This window comes from Conger conger, chromosome 2 (assembly GCF_963514075.1).
Source record: "Conger conger chromosome 2, fConCon1.1, whole genome shotgun sequence".
Taxonomy (NCBI): domain Eukaryota; kingdom Metazoa; phylum Chordata; class Actinopteri; order Anguilliformes; family Congridae; genus Conger; species Conger conger.
The window spans coordinates 66,122,203-66,135,457 of record NC_083761.1 but is presented as its reverse complement, the minus strand read 5'-3'; the positions used below and the strand labels follow the sequence as shown (position 1 = coordinate 66,135,457).

The 13,255-nt window shown below is 39.0% G+C and overlaps 1 protein-coding gene across 1 annotated transcript; it reads right to left on the bottom strand.

Moving 5' to 3' along the window:
* Positions 1-3,770: 3,770 nt before the first annotated feature.
* ubald2 (UBA-like domain containing 2) lies at positions 3,771-12,229 on the bottom strand. Its single transcript, XM_061232486.1, has 3 exons — positions 11,990-12,229; positions 7,804-7,860; positions 3,771-4,126 (listed from the first exon to the last, which is right to left on the bottom strand). The coding sequence occupies exons 1-3, from the start codon at positions 12,107-12,109 to the stop codon at positions 3,791-3,793; spliced, it is 513 nt and encodes a 170-aa protein (XP_061088470.1). The 5' UTR covers positions 12,110-12,229; the 3' UTR covers positions 3,771-3,790.
* Positions 12,230-13,255: the final 1,026 nt, after the last annotated feature.

Genomic DNA, 13,255 nt, shown 5'->3' with positions numbered 1-13,255 from the left:
TAAAACAGTGCATTAAACAGTAAATCAATTTTACAGTGACCGCTACTCGGCCCGTATTTGATCGATTGACTTGTCTGCTTTGAGTAAAGAGAAAAAGGTTCCCGCGTGAGTGCCTTGTATTCATTTAATTTTTTTAAATACCCATTTCTAGTACCTCTGCTTCCAGTAAGCACCAGTGACTGTACTTTGATACACTTAAAGCGCACCGAGTACTTTTCCTTTTGTGAATGGTCTGCTTTATTGGGTCTGAATTGGTCCAATATTCTTATGAAACAGCAGACTAGTCATGACCTTTTTCATAGTATTCAGATTGTGATTTATATTTAAACACCAACTTAAGCACATTTCTCTTGAAATTAAGTATTTTGAAAGGAATTCTGCACAATTAGAATTTAATGAAATGTGCTAATTTCACTGAACACCTTATTAAACACCAAGTTATTGTACAAATAGTTGTAGGAACATTAAAAAGGTGTATGTCTGATGAGATTAATGTAACAAATTACTATGAATTACAAGCAGGCAGTGTTCTTTTACAAGGAGGCCTGTACTATTGTCAGTGCTGGTCAGGTAACTTTTGTGTCACTATATTAACCACTGAAGGGTAACCGCCAAGTAAATGGTCAATTCACAATCTTTGATTTTATTTTTATTTTTTCTTGCCTCAGGGGTTTTTATAAAAATTGGTGAGTTTTTCAAAAAGCATTATATAGATCTGCAAATGTTTTATTTTTTTATTTTCTCTGGAAAAGATTTGTTGGTAGAACAGAACATTTTGGGATGGACAAACTTGTTCTGAAATAAGCTGAGGTACACCTAACATCTGCCACCACCAAAGTTTGCTGAACTGATGTTCCTTCTGAAACAGCTTTGCATCTATGCCAAACTGGTTAAGTGAATAGACGGTCTTTCCAAAATGCACACTTGTTGCTTCTTTTCACAAAAGACAGGCAGTGAATAAAAAAGGTAAATTCCAATGCAGTCTTTCATTAAAATAAATGCCAATTTGGATTCCAAGTAGTCTTTCCATATTCTTTTCACTACCTGCAAAGTATGTTTTTCAGATATGTGCTGGCCCGCTTCAGAATAAACCTAAAAGCATATGGCTTAACGATCCTGGAAAATCAAGGGGAAACAGACTTTTCTATTTCTCTTTCCCCTATTTCCCAATTTCTCTTATGTTCTTTATAACTGCCAGAAAATGTATTTAAATATCTTTCATTCTATTCTCTTGTGAATACCAAACCATATCATCGGAGCCCGTCAACAAAACCAATATTGAAATAAGAAAAATGTCAGATTAGATATTGTAAAATGTGCTAATTAAAAAAAAGTTCCTTTCCAATTGTACACCACTTTCATCCAAACCCATAAACTTGGAGAAACTGAACAAAAAGAAACGCAATACGCATTGTGGTATAACATCAGCAAATAATCAAAGTATTATCATAACTGAAAAATGTGACCAACAAATAAACCATAGTAGTTTGCTTTTACTTATTTACATTCAACTTTATTTACATATGCTTTTACGGTCCCTCTGAAATACAAGTTCTTCCAGAAGAGATCATATGATGGCTTACTGGAGCAGTGTCCCAGATGGCAAAGCCAAACCTTGGCATGAGTTGGTGTTGGTCACATGACAAAGATGTGTCCAGCACTGAAATGTCCACTGAGATTCTGATAATCCACAGCCAGATTGTTAAAGTATATTTAAAAAGGGAGCTCAGGTTCAAAAATACAAATGGTTGAAAATAGTGATGCATAAAAAAACCAAAAACAAACAGTAGAACATATAAAACCTGTAGAATTGATGAATGCACAGACCAAAAAAAGAAGGGGGGGGGGGGGGCATGAGTAAAAATAAATATTATTATGGAAAATAAAGTTTTGGTTTGAATGATTAACTAAATCACACAAAGAGTAGAGTACCACAATTCCAGTTCTGCTTTCTGCAGATTGTGAAACCATGGAAATAACTGCAGTGTGCCCATATCACAATTAGGTTCACAAATAATGCAATGAAATAAAATAAAAATACAATGATCTGGACTGTCCAATTTTTCAAAAATGAAACAAATACTTTTGAGATGATTTTGTGCCATTACAAGAATATCCTCATATTGCAAAAACAACAAAACCCTAGACAAATTCATACTTTTTTCTTGTAGTTTATGATCTTAATTTCTACTACCTCAATTTTCAAAGTTACTTGTGTCCACCACAGATTCACAAACATTTTGACACAATGGACCGATGGTTCTATGCTTTCAACACATAAAACACTTCCACAATCCAATTCTTCAAAGGGCTACAAATCCCATGACCTCAAAGATCACATCATTTCAGTTCACACCTGCAAATTTATCATCTTGATGATCCCAACTAAACAAGGTATTAATTGTGATCAACAGAACTTGATATTACCTTTTCCTCAACCATTAATTCCAGCATGTGGTGGTAACATGTGGTAGCAGACAGACATCACATCTCTATCCCTTCCTCAGAAAAGAGTTGGGATCTCCAGGCTGTCTTGGAGGACTGAATGGTTGTCCACACAAGCAAAAACAACAGAATAACGGTCATCTCCTCAACATTACCTATAAAGATTCCTCCACCTTGCTTAGCGTCTGCCTCCACCAGTACATTCAGAGCATGCAAAAGCTTCTCCCATCAAGCAGAGGTAGATGCAGGTATGTTTGTTTGTGCAGATTGTGCAGTTGAGCTTTTCAAACAAACTTATCAGTAGCTCTTTCCAAAAACCGATATGAAAATATTTGTAAATCTGAGCCCTGTGACACATCACAGAACTGAGGCAGATTGTGTCCACAGTGTGATTTTGTTTTAATGATGATACTATTAAAACAATGATAATATAGTTATGTCACAAGCCAAGTCATAATTCAAAATGAAACTGTAATGTTCACATTCCACCTTTCTGTTATGTTTTAATCTCTAAACAAAGAGTAACAATTTTCTATAATTGTCAGACAGTATATCCATTGAACTACTGTCCAAATTCCATAAACAATGATATGCTAAAATCTCTCTTCATACCAAAAGCATTCCTGGCAGAAACTTTTATCAAACAAAAATTGCACCCATATGTTATTTAGGGTGTTAGAGCGGCATCACTTTTATAAAATTTATCAGACTTTGAGGTAATGTACACCAGGTTTTTCTCTTAATATTGAGAAGACAGATGCCACTGTAAAACTTTGCAGTTATTTTTTTTATGTCTGCTGGTAACTGTATTCTTGCTTTGTCAGTGCTTTGTGTGGTATCAGTCACCTAAATTACAGGGATAGTAAAAAAACAAACAAAAAAAACATGAATATGTAGTATAAAAACCAAAAAACCCAGCAACACATTACACCATTTGAATATATTTTTGTTTTTTGTCCGCAGAAGTTTCCTGTGGCAAATTTGGTGGGTTGGTTGCATTGTAGAGTTTAGTGCCATGATACAGAAGTTCTCCCTTAAAGATCTTAAGAGTACATTCCTTCCTCTGGTGGGCAGAGACAGTCACCTTGATTTTCAAGATGCCTTCCACATTTGCTCATTTGAATTGATAGTGGTTCTCTCCAAAGGCTTGAATCAATAATTGAAAAAGAGAGAAAGAATAGGTATTCAAAAGTGAAAAGATTGTTCATAATTATTAAAGGATAAGAAAACAAAGATCTATATCACCCCCTCACTGTCCACACCTTATTTAAACCCTACCCCTTTAAATTCATTGAGACCCCCCGCCCACCCACCCATCTCTTCCCTCCCCTCCCGTGGTTTAGTCTCATCTCTGGCCGTGCAGTCCAGATACAACAGCTGTTTGCTGGGCTTTGCCCGGCTGGGACACCGGGGGCCACATGGGCGTCTGTTGCAGGTGGTGGTGATGCAGGTGGTGGCTGGTGGGGGACGAGGGGGGCAACCAGCTGGGCTGATGGCTGGGTGGAGAGGAGGCCCAGAAGGAGCCAAAACTGGATGGGGGAGGTGGGGAGCACGCCATGGAACCAGGCACGGGACCTCCAGCATTACTGCTGCTGCATTCCGAGGCCCGCAGCTTGGAGAACATGGTGATGGCATCTGGAAAGTTAGGCGGAGTGGCTGGGGTGTTGCGTGGGGTGCACATCTGGAGTGAAGAGAGGAGAAAGGCAATTTAGAAGAACTGCTTATATATCTTACATATAAATTATAGTAACCTTATTCACACAACTTGGAATGCATCAGAACAGGCTTTTACTATTTTCAGTCTGGACTGTCTGGAAACAATGTATGGTCTGCTTAAGCTGATCCTGACACATTGGTCAACGTTGCCTCTTTTGTATAACATACCTAAAACACGGTCACATGTCCCTATAACATAAGCACAAGCAGTGACAGAATCTCCTCAGTCCATATTCACCTTCAGCCTAGCTCATTGTCTCAGGATAGGAGGGAGGAAAAGAGCACAGACATCATAAATCCAATCCCACAATTGAGCTCCAAAAACATCAAGATGTGCATTCTAAATTGGTGTGCACACAGAGAGTCATATCTCACCATGCCCATTATGAAGCATGGTGAGAAAAAAAAAAAAGAGAACTACACAATGCTACAAACTGCGTAGACAGGCAAAGCGTGCCCAAAGGCTCTGCCTGGTGGACATAATCTGAACTGCAAGAGGATTTCAGAACAATAACAATGAGTTGTGTGGGGGAGGATAGTACTTATAGGGGAAGGGAGGGGCGTTGTGAATACTGCTGCAATCAACCAGACAGGAAGCAGCACAGCACCAATAGTAGCCTGTGCAGCAGTCCCAGTCCTTAGGGGGCCTATGCAGTACACATCTGCTGACCGTGTGTCAGATGCATTGGGGTGGCAGCGCTAATACTAGCAGCCAGGATATTTGAGCAGTACTCCAGGAAAGACAAAAGATATCTGCTGATCGGTCAGCAATAAGACACTGAAATACCATCCTGACCTCTATGAGCTTGAGTGCAGTCACCCAAGTCAGGGTTCTCCCCAGAATAGGGCAATGAAGCTTTTGCACGTTAAAAGTCATTTGCTTTTAGCGGCAATAGGGGACACCATATTATTCTTGTTACACAGTACCGTAAGTGCAGGAACAAGGGCGTGCAGCCTCTGTTACACTTGCAAGGTTCTCCCCAAAGAAAGAATGTAAATGAACAATCCTTGACTATGTCTGTGTTCAGTCCCTGACCTTCCATTACTTCAGAAAAATTGTTGTCCGTTTACTGAAGAATTCATGTCATGGGCGGGCTGTTTTATGCACTAAATAAACTAGATGACCAGAAAACCCACAATGATGTGTGGCAAACAGAATCCACACACAGGGGCAGGAACAGGAAACAATTAAAAACACAACAATTGCTTTTCCAGTGACTTCAGCATGCAACTTCCATAAACGCTGCTATGTGCTTGGCTGGGTGGCTGAGGGAAACGCAGTACACATCCCTGAGCTCCATCCCACACACGGCTCGTCCTCATTCCTAATCTTTAACACCCCCAGACCTCATTACATAAGACCTGAATACCGCTACTGCAAGATCCCCACACAAGAAAACCATATGCTCAGACAGATATGAACCTAAACTACAACAATGCCTTGTGCATCAGCCATATATTGTTTATATCCTAATACTGATATTTATGCATGACAGAATTATTTGGAATTTTGTGCTAGGAATTATTATAGCACATTGATGTGATGAGGCAGAGCTTGTCTACAATAGTTTGGTTACATTCTGTAGAACTAGAAACCAACTTTTGCCTCCGTCTGCCACTATTAGTCTGTTCAACCAAACAGCACATCCTGCATATGCAGGCGTTTGTACTATTTTAAGAAAACACTGGACTCCATAAACTGAATATATAGACGAGCAAATAATTGATAGTCCATTCTTTTCAGGACTGAATTTGTGATTTACAGGGACTGAAGACATATTTTGTGAACATAAGTAAAAAATGCATTTTACTTTCACTTTAGTTTCACAGTCTGTGTTGCAATACACACAGCATTGTTTCCTCAGTGTTTCACACCTCTGCAAGTGGAAAATAAGACACTTGGGCTTTATTGTGTTTATAATCCTTGCTAAGTCTAGTTCAATGTCATGATTGTGGTGCAGTATTGTATGCATTTTAAAATCGTCAAATAAATTAAATCAGTCAATCCCTAACCCATTACACTACCCATAACAAAATCCTGGGGAGAACCCGGCATCACGGAAATATAAGCACAAAGTTTAAACACAGAGCAAAATAAGAGCCATACTCTGGAGAGATTCATAATAATCAGCACAAAAATCACGACAGAAACTTGGGAAGTATTGCCTAAATTTACACTCACTGTGCACTTTATTAGGTAGACCTGAACACCAGCTTTTTATGAAAATATTTCATATCAGCAAATCATGTGGCAGCAGCTAAATGCATAAAAGCATGCAGACTTTGTATTTCTGTATCAGGATATGTTCCTAGTTTCAAGGCACAGCAAACTGTTGACCCTTTCCCTGTAGCCTAGGGAGACTGCTGGGAAACAGTATTGGGTCTGTCACAAGATGGTGTGGTGTATGGGAGAAAGCTGCCAACAGATGCCTGCTGTCAGAGCCCTTCCCCCACAGAGCCTTTAGCAGTATGATGTAATGGCTGCACCCAAAATAAAAACAAACCAAGGCCCTGCCACCGAGTACACTCACTCCACTTCCCTAACTCACTCCACTCACATGGTTTCACAGGAGTGCCTTCATTCACAAACAACAAAACAAAAACAAAACAAAAAAATGTATTTGACTTAAAATAATCAGAAAGTCACCCAGCCAAAGCAGTCTCACAGACGGCCAGGAAGCCTGTAATGTCCCATGTTCAGAGACTGGGAGAACATGCACAGTCGATGTGCTACAACATGGGAACACGCAACATTTAACCATCTGCGTTTTACACTAATTCACTTGAATTCTAATAAAATAACTATGTTTACCATAATATGCCAACTCACAATCATAATGAAATAAATGTACTGTATGTCTTTAATAATTTCATTATGACACTTTAAACAGAAGCATGATGAAATATTGGGATTATTGGGATTAAATAAAATACAAATAATGTTTTGGCATCCTGACCAAAGCTAATAATATTAAAAACCCTGGAATGATTCTTGTTTTAATTTATTCAAGTTGAGCAAATTAGCCAGAGGGCAACATCTCAATTTTGTTGTGTCATTAAATGAAGCACTTTCCCTTTGAATGTCACAGGTGTGTAAATATTAAATGATCAATCAACAACAAATATGTCAGAAACTGAAACATTACTAGCTCAAAGAAACAAGAGTAATTGTTTTTGTTGTGGCTCATGTCTGGGTCTTCACCCGTTGTAATCTAAAAATAAAAAGGAACTTGGAATATCTGCATAAATAGAATGCAGTATTTTTTCCCTGCATTTTGTTTTTTCTTTCGCATAGAAAACATTGAATTCTGCGTAAATGTGACCACTGATGCCACCACAGCTCAGACAACCAGGGACCATATGCTGTCTGTGCAGACAGTCAAGAAGCATCACAGGATGTACAGCCACAACGGTTAAAAGGATTATGGTCGCCCAATGAAATGAAAGACAAATTCATAATTTAACCATTGATCAATGAAGATCAATGATTCCCAGGGTAACAGGATGCTACAGCTATGCAACGTCCTCACCAAATGAAACGTTTTTCTGTTGCCTGGTATGTGGAGCTTTCCTGAACGACCCCACTGAAAGCAGGATGTAATGCATCGCTTTTTCCCCCTTTTTGGAACAAAATGTACTTACCATCTGGTGGTGATGACTGGGAACATTGGCCTCTTGGAAGAAGGAGCTTAATGCTGTCTGTATAGGAAATAAAGTATGAAAACGTGTTAATATAAGCCCTAAATGTCTTGTACAACATTGTATTAATATATTTGGATTACAGACAGCCTGGCTACATGCAGCCTATGCAGCACACAGCTTATAATGAAGATACAGTATGACTTAAGAGCATGAACTTTACAGAATAAGAATCTCCAATTATCTATAAAAGTGGCTTTGTTTTCAATGATAGGTACTACAGGGAAATATACCAAGCTAATGCATCACTACACCGTCTGCTGTGTCTAATAAAACATTTCAGCACAATGTCGTCATTCCACATGTGCTGCTGAAACGGTGCAGAAGGAACATTTTTTCCCTTTCATTTTGACTCAGTGAAACAAAGACATTTGCGGAGCCGAGCCTTGTTGAGTTAAAAATTCAGACCAATTTCTGTCTCAAATCGCAAGTAAGGGCAGCAGACAATGTGTGAAAAAGTGCCTGGCTATCTCTCGTCCTCTCTCACTCCCACATACACTTCAGTGAATGACTGGCCTCTCCTCATGGGTGTTTGACAACAGCAGTGGCAGTGCAGGAATGTCTGCTGCTCAACGTGACACACATATCAACATGAAAGCACTTGGTTTCCATTGTTTCCAAGTCCACTGGGCTTATTTCTTATTATTCTCTTATTGGAAAATCAATCGGACACAGACTTTACAGACTTGCACAGCAGGTCTCTGTAATAGTTGCCTTTACCACAGGAGCCCCTGGATGACAATTTAGCTCTTATCATTGCGGGTAACAGCCATTGTTTGGAATCAGCATGTGAGCGAGACAGGGAGGGTACACCAACTCAAAATCCCAGCACCATTTACATGCACAGCACACCACAGTGTTTTACTGAATCGAACTGACAGCCAGGGCTATTTAACATGACAACAGGGGCTTTTACATGCATCATGGCCAGAGCCATTGCAGAGGAGAAAAAAAAAAACTGTTGTAAAAAATAAAAGAAAAATAAAATAGATAAAAACATTTAAAGACAAATTTTGTTGGATGTCTTTAAAATTAAATGTATTAAAAACAAACAAAAGAACTAAAACAAAACAGGAAGCCATAAAAAAAAATCTACTCTGTCATGAGTAAAGCATAAACCTGGTTTCCACACAAAAGTGCTAAAGTAGTAGAAGCACAGACCAAGCCAGTAAGTACACAATATAATCTACTGGGACCAGCTCATTCCTGTGGTTCAATAACACAACTGACCTGCAATGACAGGGATGAAGGGTCCCCTGACAGACAGGGAAGATGAGTGGGGGATATGATGGAAAGTAAACAGCATAGGAGCGAGCTGGATCAGCTTTTTCACAAAACGTACACAGTAACTGAAAACACCTGGTAAAGCTGATGCAAAACACTGTGGGCTTTTCTGAAATAGCAGCACAGCACATCACACTGCTGGTGTAGAAAAAGAGAAAAAGTGCAAGCAGAAGGTTTAAAGCCTGAACAGGAACATGGGGAGGAGTGCAGACAACACAAGGTCTAATAGATAATGAAAGGCCCAATCTTTTAGACATACATTTTCTTTGTTGTTTGTGGCATTTTACGATTTATTCTCTTTTTATATCTCCAAGCAGTGGCCTGGGAGTTTCATGTTACCAAAAACTCTACAGCAATAGTTTCCTCTGACATACAACCCACTCAGAACACCTGAAAATACAGTCCTTTGACACTGACAGCTGCTGCAGCGCCAGCAATAGAAGAGGTTCAATCATTCATGCTCGCAAGATGAGGACATCAGAAAGCCTTGGTCCCAATTAGCCGCCTCACATGTGACTGTAACCAAAGGCAAGCAACCTGGGCCTGCCATTGCAAAGCATAAACAAAGACACCGCTGAGTACACAACACTTAACATATGTGCCTTTTTCTTTCAATTACAGTGCCCTCAAGTATGGATTTGACAGTTTTTGGCAAGACCGATCAGAATTACAAACTTGAAACCACTGAGAATTAAATGTTCACTCCAAAGAATGGAATTCTAGTCATGGAAGATGTCATATGGAAAAATCAATCTTTCAGTGTGCACAGCTTGTAAAACATTTACACCCTGATCATGATTCTAAAGAGAACAGAGCAAAAAATAGAGCCTCTCACACACAAGGACACCAGGGAATGCTGGGAGACAAGAGCTCTCATGCATGAATGACAGCTTTAAGACACAAAGTGCTATAACATGTAGAAACCTCTCCCTGTTATACAATGCTTCCTATTGCAATACAATGGCCTGAATGCATATTGGCAACATATAAAAAGCTGTAACTCAAATCATGGATAAGGAAAAGAAAACCTGTGCATAAACAGAAGAACTAAAATGAATGCTTAGTCATATCTTTAATATTGTACCAGGGGACTATTGGCTAGATATGGGTTCACACAAGACACACACTGTGTTCTGTGTTTAGCTGGAGGTATAACAATGTATTTGAATCAGAACAGTCTACAATGCTCTTGCTTTGCTCTAATTATAGTGTCCTCCATTCTTCATGACTGGGCAAGCAGTCAAACCGTGTTTAAGCTTTGTCTTTTTTATGTATTAACTTGTGTTCTGTAATGGACACCTTCAAATTGATTGACCTATTAATTTCAGAATGAGTGTGTGTCTATATGTGTGCGCGTTATTCGATGCGTCTTGATGAGAAGCAGCTATAGTGATATGATCTACTATGGTTTCTGCGGTTGTGTTGCCATTTCATATGTACATAAACTGCCTGCCAAAGGAACGTCATCAGTTGCTAATTTTGGTCGTCAGCGCACACACGTTTATATTTTGTTTTGTATGCAGAACAAGCCACACCAGTTATTCCTGTACACACTCCAGACCATTTCCTCAAACGGTTTATTCAACGTAGTGCCGGCTATTATACACAAAGATCTACATCAGTCCTGAATCAGCACACACTCATATTCAGATGTTAGAACAATTCTTTGACCGTGTTGTAATGCTGGTCTAAAACAAAAATCTGCACCCACACCGGCCCTTTCGGATAAGATTGGGCACCCCTGCTCTCAAGTAAACGCTGCTCTATGGTGACGTAACGTAGTAACCCCATTCCCTTTGTAACTTACCAATTAGCTAGCTCTATTTCTACCGACTTCCAGAAAAAATATATAGTTTGCCATCTGGCCAAATGTATTACTAGCTAGCTAGATGAACTGTTCAGACAGTCACAACTCAGACTAATGAGACAAATGGCAAAGAAAGAAACGTTGACTAGGTTAACGCTAAACAGCGAACTTGCATCAAACTGGGTAGCTAACATTGTATTACCAGGCATTTCCTGTGGCATTGTCAAACCAGATGCAAGTTAGATACAGCTATTAAACTAGCTAGTTATAAAATGGTTACAGAAAATATTAGGGGGGCTGATTTAACGTTGATGGGTTTACAAGGCAATGATCTAACTAAAAACTATTAACCGTACATTAACTATTACAATAACGTTTGCCAAATTCAAGTATGGATTTCATGCATCTTATCAAACAACTAATTACACGAGGACGGAGAAGTCAAATTGTAAAACATAACACGCTATTACAATACGAAGCCAGATACATTTTCTTCCATCTCATACACGTTGTTTCTTCCGGATTAGCGTTAACCACGCTAGGTAACGTTCGCTAGCTAGAGCGAACACACCCGGCATGCTGCGAGCTACAGCATTATAGTATTAATCAATGTTAGCGACCAGACCAGGCGTTCGCTATTGTTAGGATAACGTCTGGTACACGAGCAGATACAGCAGACCTATCAATCGTCGACATATAAAAACACGATTTTCGCTAACGTCAATTTGCTAGTGAACAAAGCTCAAACGAATGGACATTTTTCAATCTGGGTCCAGACAGCCAACGTTAGTCATCTAGCTAGCATGTCTGATCGATTTTCTCATCGAATGTACCCCACCATATTTTCCGGAATTAACTTAACAAGTACTAGCTAGATAACTGCCCTGTAACGTAAATATGAAAAGTGGGTAACTCCGGTAGCTAGCTATTTCATTTGACTTGGTTCCATATTGAGCGCTTAGAGACACTCGCTAGCATAACCGTCCATCTGCTAACGTAGCAGCTAGCGCAACAAAACATTCACACATGTAAACACACCTCGAATTGCCAGTGAGCCGCCTGAAGGAGCTGCTTTGCCTGGTCAGCGGCACAACCAGCGGTCAAAACAAACTGGTTGATCATGACTTGATGCCTTAGTTCGTCCATATTCACCGACATCGTCGATGCACTACACAGAAGTCTCCTTAATCGTGATAATCCACGCGTAAAAGAAAAATCTTATACACTAAGATATCGTCCAGGCGATCTACATAAATCCTCTACTCTGGTTTGGGTTCTCGCCTTGCAGTAGCAACAAAAATATTTTCCAGCGTCACCACCAACAACATACCCAATCCGGCTATCTGATTGGACAGGAAGTTCGGTGAAATTAAACGCACAAATATCTAATTGGTCAATAGACATACGTCCATTTTGTTAGAGTGATGTAATTCTCAGTGACATATCATCTTGGATTGGACACTGTGGGTGCTCTAAGATCACTCCTATTGGTCTTAAATGTTGAGAAACATACCCAGTACGGTCATTTATTGGCCAATAGTTAGGTGATTTTGTATTGGTGGGTATTCTTTTGTTTTGAAAGAACATTGTACAATTGAATTGAACGCTTTTTGATTGGACGCATCGAGTAATTAAACCCTATTTAATTTAGCACTGAGTTCGATTTATTATTATTATTATTATTATTATTATTATTATTATTATTATTATTATTATTGCTGTTATAATTAATTTCACGTTGTGTTCCTTTTGACAATTGCATAGTTTTACTTCATAACTAGGGTAATTCATTTAGCTTATTATTAGCACATGAAATATATTTGGTTGAGCCAGTACTCAGCATTCGATATCCTTGAACCGTTTATTGGCCGGATTTTATCATATAGTGTATTATTTTGCTACATGCTCAATATATTTTGGGCCAGTTACACAGATGCAGTTATAAAGCCTAGTGCGAAACTAAATTCAATTTTGAATGGAGATGCTACATGTCAAACTCACTTTAGTACAGGACTAAGCTTAATCTATGTCCGTAAACCCGGCTCATAAATTCGTGCACATTAGTCCTAGATTAAATACAATTTTTAATGGAGCATACAATACTCAATTTAGTCCAGGGCTAAGCTTAATCTATGTCTGTGAAACTGCCCCCAGTGATTTTAATATATAAAGCTTATATACACATATAGTTATACTAAAATAATAATGATAATTTTATATATATACTAAAACCTGGCGTGGTATTCAGGAGTGGGTTCTACTTCGTTTCTTGGAAAATACAATCCACTGATCAGTATCATTGAG